The following is an 18,353-nucleotide window of genomic DNA, read 5'->3' as shown; positions in this document are numbered from 1 at the left end:
AAAAACATGAGTTATAATTACTATGACCCAGGAAAAAATAATAAGATGTCACAGTTCAGTGTGGTATCATTCCCACCAGCTTGTGTGTGTATATAACATGCTAGAGTTATACTGTATAGACAGTTTTACGACCTGGTTTTTCCACTTAATACATGAAGTTTTTTGAATTCTATTTTCCCATCTTGGCAGTCTTTAAAAAAAAATCATGATTTTTAATGGCTATACAGTACTCTATGGCGTGTGTGTGTATGTAACTTTAATATTTTTAACCATTCCCCTACACTTTGTTTCTAGATTTTTATTATTATAAATAACGAATACTGTAATGAACAGCTGTGTAGATATAATTCTAGGTCTATCAGCGGCATTTCCTTAGGAGACAGTCTTTGGGACAGATCAAAGGACAAGGGCATTTGGGAGGCTCCTCTCACACATCCTGAGCTGCTTTCTGAATGGAATGTACCTATTTACACAGTGCGGACCACACCCACATCAGCACTGAAAACTGCCATAAAAATTTTGCGTATTCAACAGGCAAAACATGGTAATTCCGCGCTGCTCTATTGTGGATTTCTCTGGATACCAGTGAGGATGTAGGAGATTAAATCAAATTTAAACATCAGCATCTTGGCAACAAACTGTCTTTTTCTTTCTTTTTTTTTTTTTTTGTTCTCTTGGATAGCAATTATTTGGAAGGCTATCAGCTTTCCTGATTGCCCACCAACTGCAGGCACAGAAATGGCATATATACACTGGCCTGTTCAGACAGTGTAGGAGGATGGAATCACATGCCCACCAACCAGACAAAGGTAGCAGTAGGGTGACAGTCTCACTACTGCAACTCTGATGGTCAATCTTACGTTCAGGACAGGGCTTGCTGTATCTACCACTGCCTGCTCCTCTCAGAAAGCTCTTCGTAATTATATCAAGCAGGGGTGGAATGGTATCCCTTCAGGCCCTAGGACACCCTGAATTCTCTCATTCTCCCTGTACTTTGCTATGGACAGGAGAATTAACGACTAAAGATAAGACAAACTCATTAATGAGAAACACCATTAACTTAATGGACATGGTGATTATAATTTTGACAATGGTACAAAAATTTGGAGAAGCCATCAATGTTTTACTTGGGATAACACAGAGGGAAATATTGCTCTCAAAAAATGGTGAGGTATTGAAACAGACTGCTTCTGAAGTTTATATGGAGAGGCAAAAGACCCAGAAGAGCGAACGCAATATTAAAGAAGAACAAAATTGGAGGACTGATCCTACCCAACTTCCAGACTTATAATAAAGCTACAGTAGGGACTTCCCTGGTGGCCCAGTGGTTAAGACTCCACACTCCCAATGCAGGGGGCCTGGGTTCGATCCCTGGTCAGGGAACTAGATCCCACGTGCCACAGCTAAGAGCCCGCATGCCACAACTAAAAGATCCTGCATGCCACAACTAAAGATCCTGCATGCTGCAATGAAGATCCCGCACATGGCAACGAAGATCCTGTGTGCCACAACTAAGACCAAGTGCAGCCAAATAAATAAATAAATATAAAATAAAATAAAGCTATAGTAATCAAGACAGTTTAGTACTGGTGAAAGAATAGACAAATAGATCAACTGAGAAGAAAAAGCCCAGAAACAAATCCACACAAATATAGTCAACTGGTCATTCACAAAGGAGCAAAGGCAATTCAATGGAACAAAGACAGTCTTTCCAACAAATGGTGCTGGAACAGCTGGACATCTATGTTCAAAAAATAAAAATAAAAGGGAATCTAGACACAGATCTTACACCCTTCACAAAAACTAAATCAAAATGGATTACAGACCTAAATGTAAAACACAAAACTATAAAACTCCTTGAAGATAACATAGGAGAAAACCTAGATGACCTTGGGTATGGTGATGACTTTTTAGATATAACACCAAAGATATGATCTGTGAAAGAAATAATTGATAAACTGGACTTCATTAAAATGAAAAACTTTTGCTATCCAAAAGTCAATGTTAAGGGAATGAGAAGACAAGCCACAGACTGGGAGAAATATTTGCAAAAGACACACCTTATTAAGGACTGTTATCTAAAATATACAAAGCTTTTTAAGAAAAACTCAACAATAAGAAAACAAACAACCCAACTAAAAAATGGGCCCAAGAGCTTAACAGATACCTCACCAAAGAAGATATACAGATGACAAATAAGCATTTGAAAAGATGCTCCATACTATTTGTCATCAGGGAAATGCAAATTAAAACATTTGCATGAGATACCACTCCTGAGATACCACACAATGAGATACCACTATACATCTATTAGAATGGCTAAAATCTGGAACACTGACAACATCAAATGCTGGTGAGGATGTAGAGCTACAGAACTCTCATTAGTTGCTGGTGGAAATGCAAAATGTTACAGCCACTTTGGAAGACAGTTTGGTGGCTTCTTATATTAAAACTAAACATACTCTAACCATACAATCTAGCAATCATGCTACTCGTTATTTGTCTAGAATTGAAAACTTATGTTCACACAAAAACCTGTACGTGGATGTTTTTAACAGCTTTATTCATAATTGCCAAAACTTGGAAGCAAACAAGATAACCTTCAGTAGCTGAATGGAGAAACTGTGGCACACCCAGACAATGGATTATTACTTAGTGCTAAAAAGAAATGAGCTATCAAGATATGAAGGAACCTTAGGGACAACTAAGCCCATGCGCCACAACTACTGAGCCTGTGCTCCAGAGCCCACCAGCCACAACCACTGAGCCTGCGCCACAACTACTGAAGCCCATGCGCCTAAAGCCCGTGCTCCGCAACAAGAGAAGCCACCGCAATGAGAAGCCCATGCACTACAATGCAGAGTAGCCCCCACTCGCCGCAACTAGAGAAAGCCAGTGTGCAGCAACAAAGACCCAACGCAGCCACAAAAAAAAAAGATATGAAGGAAACTTAAATGCACATGACTAAGTGAAAAGGCCAATTTGAAAAGGCTACATATTGTGCATGACCCATAACACAGCACTCATATCCTTTAGAGAAATTCTTGCCTATGTAAAAGAACAAACAAAAAAAACCGTTCCCTGCATCCACTGTTTGTAAAGCAGAAGACTGGAAACAGCCTAAATGCTCATCAACGGTAGAATGGATAAACAAATGGTGGCATGTTCATGCAATGGAATATGATATTTTAGTTAAAATGAGTGAACTCAAACAACCTATAACAACATAGATAAATCTCAGAAAACATTATGTTGGGCAAAAAAAGCAAGTGGGGGGCTTCCCTGGTGGCGCAGTGGTTGAGAATCTGCCTGCCAATGCAGGGGACACGGGTTCGAGCCCTGGTCTGGGAAGATCCCACATGCCGCGGAGCAACTAGGCCTGTGAGCCACAATTACTGAGCCTGCGCATCTGGAGCTTGTGGTCCGCAACAAGAGAGGCCGCAATAGTGAGAGGCCCCCGCACCACGATGAAGAGTGGCCCCCCGCTCGCTGCAACTAGAGAAACCTCTCACACAGAAACGAAGACCCAACACAGCCAAAAATAAATAAAGAAAGAGCGAGCTTTCATTAAAAAAAAAAAAAAAAAAGCAAGTGGGGAATGATATGTATAGTACCATTTGTATAAAGTTTAAAAATATGCAAAACAAAATTATATATCTTTTGTGAATAGATCCACATGTAACATATCAAAACATATACGGGAATGATAAAAATCAAAATCAGAATAGTGATTACCTCTGGGCATGTAGGGAGGCGAGAGGAAGGGTAGGGTCCAGGGGGGACTTCAGCCATAACTGTAATGATTTACTTTATATAAAAAACATCTAAAGCAAATGTGGGAACATGTTAAGATCTGACTAAGCTGAGTGGGAAGCTGATATTCTTGACATTATTTTCTCTACTTTTATTAACTGAAACTATGTCTTTTTCTTCTTCTTCTTTTTTTCCCACACTATGTTATTTGAGGCCTAGTGAGGATTCAACTTTATCTTCCATACAGCAAAATTTCAGAGCCTTGTCAAAATCAAAGGCATGTCTTGGCATTATTTGCTAGCAGGAGAAAAAAGATCAATGATCATTTAAAAACTTATGGGGATACTTCCTGTTTTTTCTGTACTTTCTATTTCCCAGAGATATATTATATGCATAAATAATTGTACAGTCTTAAGCGACAGGAAGAGCTTTGAATGAGCCAGACATAACTCTATAGTGTCTCCCATATTTTGAGAGATAGGACTTTTTCAATTCCCAGCCAGTCACAATAAAATTTTGTCCTCACCAGACAGCTGTACAGATGGAAATCTTCGTCTCAGGTTTTACCGGAAGTAATGCAGTCAGAAAAGGTGGGAGCTAGTCTGATAGGCTTAGCAGCTGTCTGTGGGCAATGAAGGTGAAAGGCCCCATTTATCATGAAAATCTGCTGGCTTTCATCTTTGAAAATAGCTGAAAGTTCATCCCCTTAGGCATGAGGCATTGGGCAAGAGGTGGCCATCCACCAAATTTGTTTGAGCCTCAGAGATAAATTTTGGGGTGGTGTGGCTCATGTTCTTGATGGGCTACTGGGGTGCAGATCTGGCCAGCATGCAATGCCTGGGAAGCGTCATCACCCAGCAGTGGGAAGCTCTGAGGGGTTTACTTCTTAAAGAGCCCCTACAACTCTTGGGGGTCATCATGACCATCACAGTGATGGAAACCTTGAGTAGACAAGATAAAAGGCCCACTGCTAGAAGGTAAAGGACCATATATACAACGCTAAGTTTCAATGAGGTGACACAGAAGAGACAGTTCCAGATATGAAGAATGGATGGACCAAGGTGAGGACATGCCTAGTTTCTTTCCTCTTTTCTTTTTTTTAAAATTTAGGTGTAACTTTCATACAGTAAACTACACAAAGACCAAGTACATAGCTTGATAAACTATTACATATGTATACACCTATTGCCTCATTAAAGATAGGGGATATTTCTCCATCGACAGAAGAATGGATAAAGAGATGTGGCATATAAGATGTTACTGAAAAACCCGAACGAACTTTTTGGCCAACACACACACACACACACACACACACACACACACACACACACACACACACACACACACACACACACACACACGTGCGCGTGCAAAATGGAATACTACTCAGCCATAAAAAGAATGAAATAATGCCATTTGCAGCAACATGGATGGACCTAGAGGTTATCATACTAAGTGAGGTAAGTCAGACAGAGAAAGACAAATATCATATGATATCACTTATATTTGGAATCTAAATGAAATGATACAAATGAACTTATTTACAAAACAGAATCAGACTCACAGACACAGAAAACAAACTTATGGTTACTAAAGGGGAAAGGGCAGGGGGATAAATTAGGAGTTTGGGATTAGCAGATACACACTACTATATATAAAATAGATGAACAATAAGGTTCTACTATATAGCACAGGGAACTATATTCAATATCTTGTAATAACCTATAATGGAAAAGAGTATGAAAAAGAATATACATATATATAACTGAATCACTCTGCTGTACACCAGAAACTAATACAATATTGTAAATCAACTATACTTCAATTTTTAAAAAATTAAAAAAAAAAAAAGGATATGAGACATTTCTTGCATCCCAGAAGGCTCCCTCAGGTTCTCTTCCAGTCAACGCTCTCCCTTCCTTCCTAACAAAGATGACCACTCTTCTGCCCTCTGTCACTCAGGATTCGTCTACTGCTCATTAACGTGCTATGGACATTCTTGTATATGCCTTTGGTGGCCATACACCCTTATTTCTCTGGGGTGGCATCTACGCAGAATTGCCGGTTCAAGGAGTAAGCATATGTTTAGCTTTAGTACAGACTGCCAGATAGTTTTCCAATTTGGTTGTGGTGATTTCCATTCCTACCAGCGATGCATGAAAGTTCCAGTTGCTTCACATCTTCACCAACACTTGGTATCGTTGGCCTTTTTAATTTTAGCCATTCTAATGTCATTGTGACTTTAATTTATATTTCCCTGGATGATTAATATGCTTTTTGGCTTTTTTGGTGAGCCTCCTTCTGAAGTGCCTATTCAAATCTCTTGTCATTTTTCTACTGGTTGATCACCTTTTTCTAATTGATTTGTTGAGGGGTTTTTTAAAGTAATATTTTCAACTTTATTGAGGAATAATTGACAAATATACTTTAACTGCATATACTAAAAGTGTACAAGGTGATTATCTGACATACATATATATTGTGCAATGATAACCAAGATCAAGATAATTAACTCTCCTTTTGTGTATGTGGTAAGAATGCTTATGATCTACTCTCAGCAAATTTCAAGCATATCATACCACATTATTAATTACAGTCACCATGCTGTACATTAGGTCCTTAGAACTTATCTTAGAACTGAAATTGTGTACCCTTTGACCTACATCTCCCCATTTCCCCCTTCCCCCAGCCCCTGGCAACTAACATTCTATTCCCTGTTTCTATGAAATTGTTTTTTTTTCTCCTTTTAAGATTCCACATATAAGTGATATGTTAAGAGATTTTTAAAAGTATATACTTAGAATATGAGTACTTCGTTACATATATTGCAAATATCATCTGCTACTCTGGCTTGTCTTTTGAGAAAAAGAAGTCCTTAATTTTAAGTACTCCACATAATCTCTTCTTTTATGATTGGTACTTTTAATGTTTTGTTAAGGAATCTTTGCCTAACCCACAGTCATAAAAATATTCTCTTATTATCTTCCAGAAGTTTTGTTGTCTTATCTTTCACTTTCAGAGCTATAATCCACCTGGAATTGATTTTATAAAAACTGAGATACAATATACCATAAAATTCACCTTTTAAAAGTGTACCATTCAGTTCCAGACATCTCAACACACCACAAATAAATTCCACACCCATTAGCGATCACATCTCTTTTCCTCCTCTCCTCCACCCCTTGCCAACCATTAGTCTACTTTCTGTCTTGTGGATTTGCCTGTTCTGGACATTCCATATAAATGGAATCATACATTATGTGACCTTTTGACCTTTTGTGGCTTCTTTCACTTAGCATAACGTTCTCAAGGTTCATCTATGTTGTAGCATGTGTAAGTATTTCACTTCTATTTAGAGCTGAATAATATTCCCTTGTAAGATTAAACCATTTTCTTTATCCATTCATCAACTGATGGGCATTTGAGTTGTTTCTCCTTTTTGGCTATTATGAATAACGCTGCTTTGAATAACGCTGCACAAGTGTTTGCGTGAACATACTTTTCCAGTTCTTTTGGGTTTCTATCTAGGAGTGGAATTGCTGGGTTACATGGGCACTCTATGTTTAACATTGTGAGAAACTGCCAACCTGTTTCCCAAAATGGCTGCAGCATTTTCCATTTCCAGTGTACGAGGGTTCTAATTTCTCCACATCCTTGTTGGAACTGACTTTCCTATGTGGTGTGTGGTTAAGGTCAAGATTAATTTTTTTTCCACGTGGATATTCAATTACTCAGCACTGTTTACTGAGAAGACCATCCCTTCCCAACTGAATTAGTGCTGTTTTTGTCATAAATCAAGTGTCTATGTATGTGTGGGTCTATTTCTGAACTTGACTCTGTTCTGTTGGCCCATTTGTCCCTGTGTGCTTAATTACTTCAGCATTAAAATAAGTCTTGGTATCCTGAGGTTTAAATCTTCCAACTCTCTGCTCTTTCTTTAGAGTTATTTTAGCTATTCTTGGTCTCTGCACTTCCATCCAACTTTTAGAATCAACTTATCAATTCCCATTCACACCCACATCCACCCCACCCCTACTGGGATTTTACTGTATCTAGAGGTTAATGTTGGAAGAATTGATATTTTAAAAATAGTGAGTCCTGGGCTTCCCTGGTGGTGCAGCAGTTGAGAGTCCGCCTGCCGATGCAGGGGACACGGGTTCGTGCCCCTGTCCGGGAAGATCCCACGTGCCACAGAGCGGCTGGGCCAGTGAGCCATGGCTGCTGAGCCTGCGCATCCGGAGCCTGTTGCTCCACAAGGGGAGAGGCCACAACAGTGAGAGGCCCACATACCGCAAAAATAAATAAATAAATAAATAAAAATATTGAGTCCTTTAATACATGAACATGAGCTTTCCTGACATTTTAAAGGTCTTCTTTAATGTCTCTTAATATTGTATCATTTTCTGTGTAAAAGACTAGCACACTTTCTAATAGACTTATTCCTAGCTATTTAAGGTCTCCTAACGCTACTGTATATGGTTTCATTAAAAATTTTTCATTTTAAATTGTTTGTTGCTGTTATATGCAAATATTAAAAATAATTTAAATACTGACCTTATATCTCACACCCCTACTAAATTTATATTCTAATAGTTTGTAGATTCTCTTGGATATTGTCATTCACAATCACGTTCTCTGTGAAATGTGAAAAATGACAGTTTTGTTTCTTCCATTCTAATCTGTGTACCTTTTATTTCTTTAAAACTTTCTTTTATTTTTTGTCTTATTGTTCTGGCTAGGACTTCAAGGGCAATGTGGGATAGAAATGGTGACAGCAGACATCCTTGTCTTGTTCCTAATGTCAAGAGAAAATCTTTCTATATTTGACCATTAAGTGTGATGTTTATGGCAATATTGTTTTTCATTAACTGATTCATTTCTTTCATGAGCTGGCTCGGTCTCCCCATCTCCAGGACCCTGGCGACCCTGCCAATGCTTGTAAACCCCTGTGGAGAATGGCTGTGCCTGTCTCTTTGTGTGGCACAAAGGGAGGACCCTTTTGACTGGGTGACAGAAGAGGCTTCAAGCTCTCAGTGGGAAGGAGGGCCTCATAAAAATCAAGACGGGCCAGAGCTTAATGAGACAGAGAAAAGTGAGCAGTTGGGTAGTTAAGAGATTCAAAAAGGCCTTTAGGGACTTCCCTGGTGGTGCAGTGGTTAAGAATCCACCTGCCAACGCAGGGGGACATGGGTTCGAGCCCTGGTCTGGGAAGATCCCACATGCCGCAGAGCAACTAAGCTCGTGCTCCACAACTACTGAGCCCGCGTGCCACAACTTGCCACAGCTCCTGAAGCCCGTGCGCCTAGAGCCCGTGCTCCGCAACAAAGAGAAGCCACCGAAATGAGAAGCCCACGCACCGCAACGAAGAGTAGCCACCGCTCGCCACAACCAGAGGAAACCCGTGCGCAGCAACAAAGACCCAACGCAGCCAAAAATAAATAAATAAATGAATGAATAGAAAGAAATGTAGATGTTAAAAAAAATCATGTTATTTAAAAACTAAATAAATAAATTTATTTTAAAAAAAGTCAATATGGTCAAAATGTGGTAATATGTAAGATGGAATACTGTTCAGCCTTAAAAAGAAGGAAATTCTGAAGCATACTAACATGAATAAACCCGGAAAGCACGCTGAGTGAAATAAGCCAGACACAAATGGACAGATACTGTATGATTCCACTTCTAGGAGGTCCCTCGAGCAGTCGTAGTCATAGCGATAGAAAGGAGAATGGTGGCTGCCAGCAGCTGGGGCAGGAGGGGTGGGGAGCTAGTGTTTAATGGGAAGGGAGTTTCAGTTTGGGATGATGAAAAAGGTCTGGAAGTGGATGGTGGATGTTTGCACAACAATGTGAATATACTTAATACTAGGAACTGTACACTTAAAATGGTTAAAATGTTAAATTTTATGTTATGTATGTTTTACCACAATAAAAAAAGTCAATATGGTATATAAAGATAATTCAAAGGAAAATATTTATGGATCTAAAATATTCTGAGCAATATAGTTCATGTCTATATTTCATAGACATGAACTATATTGCTCAAAATATTTTATTTTTATTTTTTTAAGAATTTTTTTTAATATTTACTTATTTATTTGGTTGCTCTGCGTCTCAGTTGCAGCAGGTGGGCTCCTTAGTTGAGGCAGGCAAACTCTTAGTTGTGGCATGCATGTGGGGTCTAGTTCCCTGACCAGGGATCAAACCCGGGCCCCCTGCATTGGGAGCGCAGAGTCTTAACCACTGCGCCACCAGGGAAGTCCCCTCAAAATATTTTAGATCCACAATACAATAGATCTAGAAGGAGGCGTGTGGAGAGTCTGATTCAGGGCTCTTATTTAAACATGAGGAAACTGAGTCCAGGGCAAGGAAGCAACTGCTCATGATCACAGGGACCATTAAAAGCAGAGCGGGGACTGGACCCCAAGTTTTAGGATTCTTTTCCCAACACTACAATGTGCTGCTTCCTCTCTGGTAAGTAGTTTATGCAAATGGATTCCTTTTTTTTTTTTTTTAAATAAATTTATTTATTTATTTTTGGCTGCGTTGGGTCTTCGTTGCTGCACGCAGGCTTTCTCTAGTTGCGGCGAGTGGGGGCTACTCTTCGTTGCGGTGCGCGGGCTCCTCATTGCAGTGGCTTCTCTTGTTGCGGAGCATGGGCTCTAGGCACGCGGGCCTCAGTAGTTGTGGCACGTGGGCTCAGCAGTTGTGGTTCGTGGGCTCTAGAGCGCAGGCTCAGCAGTTGTGGCTCACGGGCTTAGCTGCTCCGCGACATATGAGATCTTCCCAAGACCAGGGCCCGAACCCGTGTCCCCTGCATTGGCAGGCAGATTCTTAACCACTGCGCCACCAGGGAAGTCCCTGGATTCCTTTTCTACTGTGTGCTCGGACATAGATACTGTGGCCAAAAGACTAATTAATGACCCTGCAAATCCCACAAGACTCTCTGAAAATCACAAACTAGCAAGAAGCATTACAAATACTGGTATGGTTCAGTTCCACGTGCCCTTGCAATTGCTCAAGTGGACTCTGGGGCCCAAAGAGAAATAATTTACTTTATACAGTAATCAGGAAGAGAATCAAGAGCAGGAAAATGTCTCCTTTCCTATTTTTGGCACAAGTATTAAAGTGTAGTCTAAATTTAGGATCTAGTACTTCTGTGGCAAAGCAGAGGCATCTGAGATTAGGCCTCAGTCTTTGCTTTGACTCTCACAGCTTTCGTTAAAGTTTGGATTACAGCCGCTGCAAGACTTGCAGCAGAATCTGTGTTTTTTTTTTTTTTTTTCCCTGGTACGCGGTCCTCTCACTGTTGTGGCCTCTCCCATTGCGGAGCACAGGCTCTGGACGCGCAGGCTCAGCGGCCATGGCTCACGGGCCCAGCCGCTCCGCGGCATGTGGGATCTTCCCGGACCGGGGCACGAACCCGTGTCCCCTGCATTGGCAGGCAGACTCTCAACCACTGCGCCACCAGGGAAACCCGGTTCCTATGGTTTTGCTGCCTGATTGATCACGCCTCCAGCTCCATGACTGCTTGGGTTTCTAAGGCCAGATACTCAGGGCAAGAACGGACCCAAGCTAAACCTGAACTTCACGTGGGAATCCTCCAAGGGCCACATTGCCTTTAGTTCTCACCCACGGCCTCCCCCAGGCTGGGCCTGTTGAGATCTATGCTCTCCTGTCACCCACTCCTATTTGTCTGGGGTCTGAGAAAGTAAAACACCAGTTTCACAGATGGTTTTCTCATCCGCATCTCAAAGCAGAAGTAAATACTGGCCAAACTGATATATTTCTGAAGGTGCGGGCTTTCAAGTCTGAGCTGATTATTTTAACATTCTTTTAAAGAAGAGAAAATCTGAGGAAAATAGATATGACATTGGGTTCATGTGACAATATGAAAATATCATGCTACTGGACACTAAATGAGCTTGTAAGGCCTGGGCAGAGCTGCAAACTCATGGAAACGTGCTCCCAATGAGTCAACTTTGTGTTCCAGTGGCTTCATCAAGTCTAGAGACAGAAACCTAGTAACTGAGAATCTAAAGCTTCTCTCAGACACACAGAGAGCAATCACTCCGCGTCCTCTCCTATCACACACAAAAGTGAACGGAGTGGATTCCCGATAAACATGAGTTAATGAAACTGGGCGTGCTGGGGCATTATTCTGCTGTTTCCCGAGGACAGAATTCGTTCTGTGTTTATGACATGCAAGAGGTAAGAATTTCCAAACACTGAAATTCTACACTCAGACACAGTCGGTCAGTGTCTGAACCCACACAACCTCCCAGGAAGTTTGCTGAGACAGTACTTCTGACTCTGCTAAGCTGGTCAGCCAGACAGCCCGCGGCAAGCATCAACTAGATGTTTCTATGTGGGGAGCTGGGCATTGACAGTGGAAACAAACTATCAGTAGCAACAGCTGGCATTTGCTGAGGGCTTCTCATACGCCTGACATCGGGTCAAGCACTTCAGTGCATTATCTTGTTTAATCTTCACAACCACCCTGTGAGGCGCTGCTGTGAGTATCCCCATTTTATAGCTGAAGAAACTAAAGCCCTGGAAGGTTAAGCAACTTGTCTAAGGACAAACACCTTAAGAGGTACTCAATGAAAATGTTTTCAATAAATGGATGAATAATTTAAGCTGCCAGGTCATCATTCTGTCCTCAAACAGGGAAATCAGTGACTTTACTTCTCCACAGCAGCTCTGTACTAGGAAGTTACACAGTTTGATCTACGACAAAAGCCATAAGGAACAGTCCTATCCCAGTTCCGTCTTACCTGTTCTGCTCCCACCATGCTAATTGGCTTGCACTTGAAGAGGTGGGTGATGAACTTGGGAATGAAGGAGCTGTGGATAAAAAAGAAGTGACAAATTAGGCTTATATTCTCTTTGGTAAAGAACTGCAGAAACATTTCTTCTTTTTCTAAGGCCCCACTTCCTTCTACAAGAAAACTGAGAATTAAAGTAGACACTACTGTGGCCTACAAGCATCCACTCTTCTTCTTTCTAACTATAGCCCTGGTTTTATTTGGGTAAATCTGGCCTTGGGATGCTGGGGAAAAGCTGATCCGTCCTAAACTACAGGCAGAGCCTGGGGTCCCTTGGTGACTGTTGTTGGTGCTGACGTGGCTTGTGATCCAAGCCAGCTGGAGGGAAGGACTTCACTGCAAGGCTGGGGCGAGGCTCTCTTCTTCTTTAGGGTATTCGTGTGTTTGGATTCAACATCTAGAGCTAACATTTTACCACTGTTCTAAGGATGAAGCCAGGCCCAAGGAGAGGAGGGTAAGTAAAGAGCCTGGGTCCTTAATGACATTGCTGAACCACTGAGGCAATCATCTTTGGACCTCCCCTATCTCTGGACTCTGGACTTATATGAAATAAAAAAATTCACCTCTGTTTAGGTCAGTCTGAGTCAGGGCTTCTATGACTAGTAGCTGAAAACATCCTAATAGATAAAGATAGTCGAATACACATGAGGTAGTTATGCGATCTTAAATGCAAAATAATAGGAAATAAATGCTAAGGGAGTAACTGTCAGATCAGGGAACAAAATACATGATCTCCAAAAAGTTTACTGGGGACTGAAGGGCAACCTGGGCCAGGTAGATTGGTGATGCTGGTTTGGGGAAAGGGAGAATATGATTTTAATAGGTCAGGAGGGCTTTTTAGAAAATAACTGCAGAGGCCTGTGTAGGGAAGGCTGAGTTGTACTGGTGCAGAACAGAAGATGTGGGAACTAGAAATGCCTATAATCAGGCCAGATTCAGAGTGAGCTGACCAGGAGAACACAGGGCCCACGACGAAGGGAGGACCATGGCAATAAAGGGCTTGGAGGTCGAGGTAAAGCCTGGCCAGCCTCTCCCTCTCCTCACTCTCCAAATGCTGCTCTCAGGCTTGCGCTCGCCACGCTCTGCTCTCTCCACATCTTTCCCAGAATGCGTGTGCCCACTCTGCTATCCAGAGGCCTACTGGACATCCCTCTGGCATGGCACCAGTACCTCGACCCCAGCATATCCAAGACTCAGCCCCACCCCAAAATCAGGCTCAGGGGACTGGATCTCCTCTGCCCAGTCATCCAAGTCAGAAACCGTACCCTTGCCCTCAACTCCACTATCCGATCAGTTCCCAGCTCTTCCCTGAAGGCCCACACCCACCCCTCCTGACCAGCCCCCTGCCGCTGCCCTTCTCTTTCTCACTAGAGCTCTTTCAGTTGTTTCCTAACTGGTCTCCTAGCCTTCGGCCTTACCATTTCTCATCCATCAGCCAGCTGCCAAAGAAATGTATCAATATTTCAGATGCAAACATGACCAAGACGCTCCCCTGATTACAATTCTTGCGATGGCTGCAGACAGGCCTTCCTTCACTGTCTTGACTCTCTCTCCCCAGCCCCATCTTGCTAAGCCCTGGTGCGCTGTGCTTCAAGTGGGCTGGGCCACTTGCAGATCCTACGACTCTGCAGAGGCTGTCTGATGCCTCTGTGCACTTGCTCACGCTGCTCCCTCTGCCTGGAACGCCCTTCCCCACGGCCTTGCAGGTCAGTGCACACGTGTCTCCCGGACGCTGCTCAACGCCAGCTTTCCTATGAAGCCTTTCCTCAGTCACCTCCACCATACTCTGCAGAGTTCACAGACCTCTAGCCTAATACGTAAGCTACTCTCTTACACTTATTTGCTTACACGTCTACTTCCCTCCACTTGACCGTAAGGCAAATGCAGACAGGGACCACGTCTACTAAGCCAAAGCACTTAACTCTGCATCTGGAACACAGCAGGCGCTCAACGGACTGCACACTGAATAAATAATAAATAATAATGTAACAGCTAACACTTTTTAAATGTCAGCATGGTACCAGCACTTTACCAGGACATTTTTAACACTTCTGATTTTATCCCTCCAACCACTAGTAAGAGATCTATCATCTCCATGACTGAATGGAGGAGAATCAGCTGAGTGGATGAGGGCAGTCGCTTATGGTTCAAACAGTAGTTTCAGTCAGCGGGGTGATCCTGATGTCTAAACAGGAGAGACTGTGGTTGCTTCAGAGACCCAGTGGAGGCAAAAGGAAACATCTAAGGCTTTGCATTAGTGAGATGAGAAGGGAAGTTAAAAGGAAAGAGATGTCAGCTCCAGATATCAGATCTACGGGAACGCCTGCCGATTGATCAGGAGGGGGTGAGGACAAGGGCCTATGCGGAAGGGACCCTTCGGGCTCTAAACCAGAGCCAAGTAGTGTGAGATTGCATTACGACCAATGGCAATGACGCACACAGGTTATAACCTAAATCACTTCACACTAGAGTAGGCTTCGAGCGTGCCCTTGAACTGGCTCTGGTGCTAGACTGTAGGGGTGGGGCGGGGAAGATACAGGGACCAGGGACATGTCTGTGTGGGAAGAGCTCCAGCAACGTGACGGGTAACTGCCAGAGGCTCCTCCAGGCCGCTGCAGTGGTGGCAGTTATCGCTCTTGGCTGCAGAAGGGTTTTCTCACAGCCCCCATCTGAGGGTTCTGGCCTTCAGCTGGGAGTTTATAATGATGAGAGGGTACCGGGGATTATATGAGAAAACCACTTTTTAGATCACAGGTTAAACTTTTCCAGATGTGAGAGGTGGGCATCCTCTTCCCAGCTCACCCAATACGGGCTTAGTAATGAAAGCAAAGGGCCCTGAGAGAATGTGAGGCGGACGCCGGGACTAGGTAAGTAAGTGGACCCCTGACTCACTTTAACATTGGCTCCATCAGACCCCCGTGCATCGCACTGGAGGTTCCTGGCCACGGCCAATTTTTACAGAGACGCTGTTTCTACCCAGGGTCACGGGGAGTGTCACAGTGTGATTTATCAGCAATGCTCTCAACACGCACTAAGGAGCACCCAGAGAGTGGAGGGGTGTCAGCTGCTGGCCCACCCGCCGCCCCGCACATGTCAATGCCTCCCGGGAGAGGCCACGCGCGCCTTTCCTGACAAACTGGGAACTGAAGCTTACGCCACAAGCCACTCCGTAACTGTTGCTCCTGAGGGATTCATTTGTGAGGGAAAGCCTTAACTGAACACAAACTGGGAGAGATCTGGGGAAGACAGAAACTTGGAGCCCTAAATCACCCTTTGGGACTTGGATGAGAACAACCTAAATTCAGTAGCTGGGACTGGGCCCATCTTCCTGAGGCCCTTGCCTGCGAAGTCTGCCAAAACGCTTGTTTGATACTTGGTCAGAGGAGGTACTGACCCTCCACGGTGTCCGGTCTCCAGAGAAACAGTGCTATAACCAGATGCTGACTGTCGAGGGACCAAACCATTTCCCCTCTTTAAAACAAGCGAGAAATGGCCACACAGGAGGACGTGGCAGGAAGACACGCAGCGCAGTGTTCACTCCACCTACTTGGCAATGGACTGGCTCCCTGACTTGCTCTCCCCGATTTCTAGTACCTTCCCTGGGCTCATGCATGTCCACAAGTGGATATATTCCAGCAGCCACAGTAACGAGTGCTATGAGGAAGGAGTAAGACAAGGCTCAAAAGAAACAACTCATGGTTCCTACCCTTAAAAAGCTTATCACCTAGCTGGAGACACAAAATACATACATGAAATGTTGAAAAATAATTTTCATTACCCAAACCTGGGGGGAGGCAGGGGTGTCATCATGTCCACGTAATTCGAATGACAGGAGCTCCCCACTCACTTCTGTCTGTCTTAATGAGGATGACTGTATGGCTACTACTGTTCTTTAGGACTTTAAGTAGCAAATTTAGTTTACTATGCTTCTCTGGGGTACAAAGAAATTAGCTGGATGGCGGGGACACCTGGATCGGGCGCGTGCTGGTGGTCAGCATGGCATTCAGAACAACCCAGTGATGAGGATGTTCTAGGACTTACTTTGCAAATTTAATGCAGAACTGTGTGAAGTATTTCCGCGTGGAAGCCAGGTTGTCACGGATGATGGGGACGTTCTGTTTAATGTGAAGAATGACAGAGGTGACGTAGGGGCTCTGGTCACCGACATGCTCCACGTTCTGCCACTGCATCTGAAAATGGAGACAGGGCGGGACAAGCCTTTAGGTCCTCTGCTGGAGGATAGCCTTACCTCTTAGCGAGGAAGGGGCAAGGGTGGTGGAAATGAGCCCGTGACTTGCTGTCACGGAGGCTGATTTGTCTTGGGGGGGGTTTGTCTCTCCCTGTCTATAGGAGCTAATCATGAATAGAAACAAGTAAGCCCACCTTTTCCCTGACAGTGAAGTGTACCTTTTCCTACCCTGTCCCTCTCAGGCTTGAAACAGCCTTCCCCCCTCATCTAAGTGCCACCTTCTTTCTAAACGAACCCTCACCAGGCAGATGAACTGGATCGTATTCTTCTACAAGCTGCTCCACCTGAAAGGGGCTGTGGGTGGACAGGGGAGGGACGCCTACTTCCGACCAGGCTGGCAGCTTGGGAAACCCGAGAGGTGGCTGGGCCACACGAAAGGAAACCTGGAATGCCCTTCTCTCAGGTACACGGGGAGGAGTTGGGGATTTTTTTTTTTTTTTTTTTGCCGTACTCTGCAGCATGTGGGACCTTAGTTCCTCGACCAGGGATTGAACCCGCACCCCCTGCATTGGAAGGCTGAGTCTTAACCACCGGACCGCCAGGGAAGTCCCAAATTGGAGATTTTTTTTTTTTTTTAAAAAGGAAATTAGAAACAATATGACCTGTGAGACTTGCTTCAAAATAATCTAGTGCTGGGAGGAGCAGGTGAAACAAGATTAGTGAAGCTGGGTGATGGGTACATGAGGTTCATTATACTGTTTTCTCTATTTTTTCTGAAGTATAGTTGCTGTACAATACAGGTGTATTGTACAGGTGTATAATACAGCAACAGTTACCGGTGTACAATATAGCAACTCACAACTTTTAAAAAGTATAGTTGATTTACAATGTTGTGCTGGTTTCTGAGTGACTCACAGTTTTGAAAGGTGATGCTCCATTTATAGTTATTATAAAATATTGGCTATATCCCCTGTGTTGTACATTATATCCTTGTAGCTTATTTTCTCTGCTTTTTGGTGGCTTATTTCTTCTACTTTTCTGTTTTCTCTACTTTTGTATATAATTGAAAATTTTCATAATCAAACATTAGACTCTTACTCCTAGAGCCTTTGGGGTTATGTGGGATTTCAATCAAGGGGAAGGAAAGAGGATCTCTGGCAAACACGAGGGGCAGGTCAGAGATTAAGACAGTGCCATGGGGAACGGGGCAGGGACTGTGTAGACGGCAGGTGCGGGGGAGATGGGCATCACTGAGAAGCCCTGTGTGACCCCTGACCAGGCCATGAACAAACACGAGAGACCTGCTGGGCTTAAGTTCTCACAACCTGAGGAGAACTAGGGAAAATGCTCTGAAAGCATGTACAGTAAAAGGGAGGAAGAAGCAGTGGTGTGATACTGCTTCCGCCTCGGATACACATGGGAGAAGGGAGGTCTTACCAGCTCCCAGCCTGCCCCGCGCTGGGGCTCTGCTGAGTCAGCCTCTCAGAACGGAGCCGGGCTGTCTGATAAAAAGACCCTAAGCCAAACACAAACCATGTAACACGTTCACAGAACGAGGGCAGTAGTTCTGAGGCCTTGATGTCT

At 43.5% G+C, this 18,353-nt stretch overlaps 1 protein-coding gene across 1 annotated transcript in view; it reads right to left on the bottom strand.

Moving 5' to 3' along the window:
* Nucleotides 1-18,353, bottom strand: part of VPS53 (VPS53 subunit of GARP complex) — a 124,277-nt gene that overhangs the window by 3,359 nt on the left and 102,565 nt on the right. The window contains exons 18-19 of the mRNA XM_082859861.1: nt 16,622-16,770; nt 12,530-12,599 (exon numbers count right to left, since the gene is read on the bottom strand). Coding sequence (XP_082715987.1) covers nt 12,530-12,599; nt 16,622-16,770 — 219 coding nt within the window. The remainder of the gene's footprint in view (nt 1-12,529; nt 12,600-16,621; nt 16,771-18,353) is intronic.

Source organism: Leucopleurus acutus, assembly GCF_964270905.1.
Source record: "Leucopleurus acutus genome assembly, chromosome: 19".
Classification (NCBI taxonomy): Eukaryota; Metazoa; Chordata; class Mammalia; order Artiodactyla; family Delphinidae; genus Leucopleurus; species Leucopleurus acutus.
The sequence above is the reverse complement of the archived record's forward strand: the minus strand, read 5'-3'. Positions and strand labels throughout refer to the sequence as shown.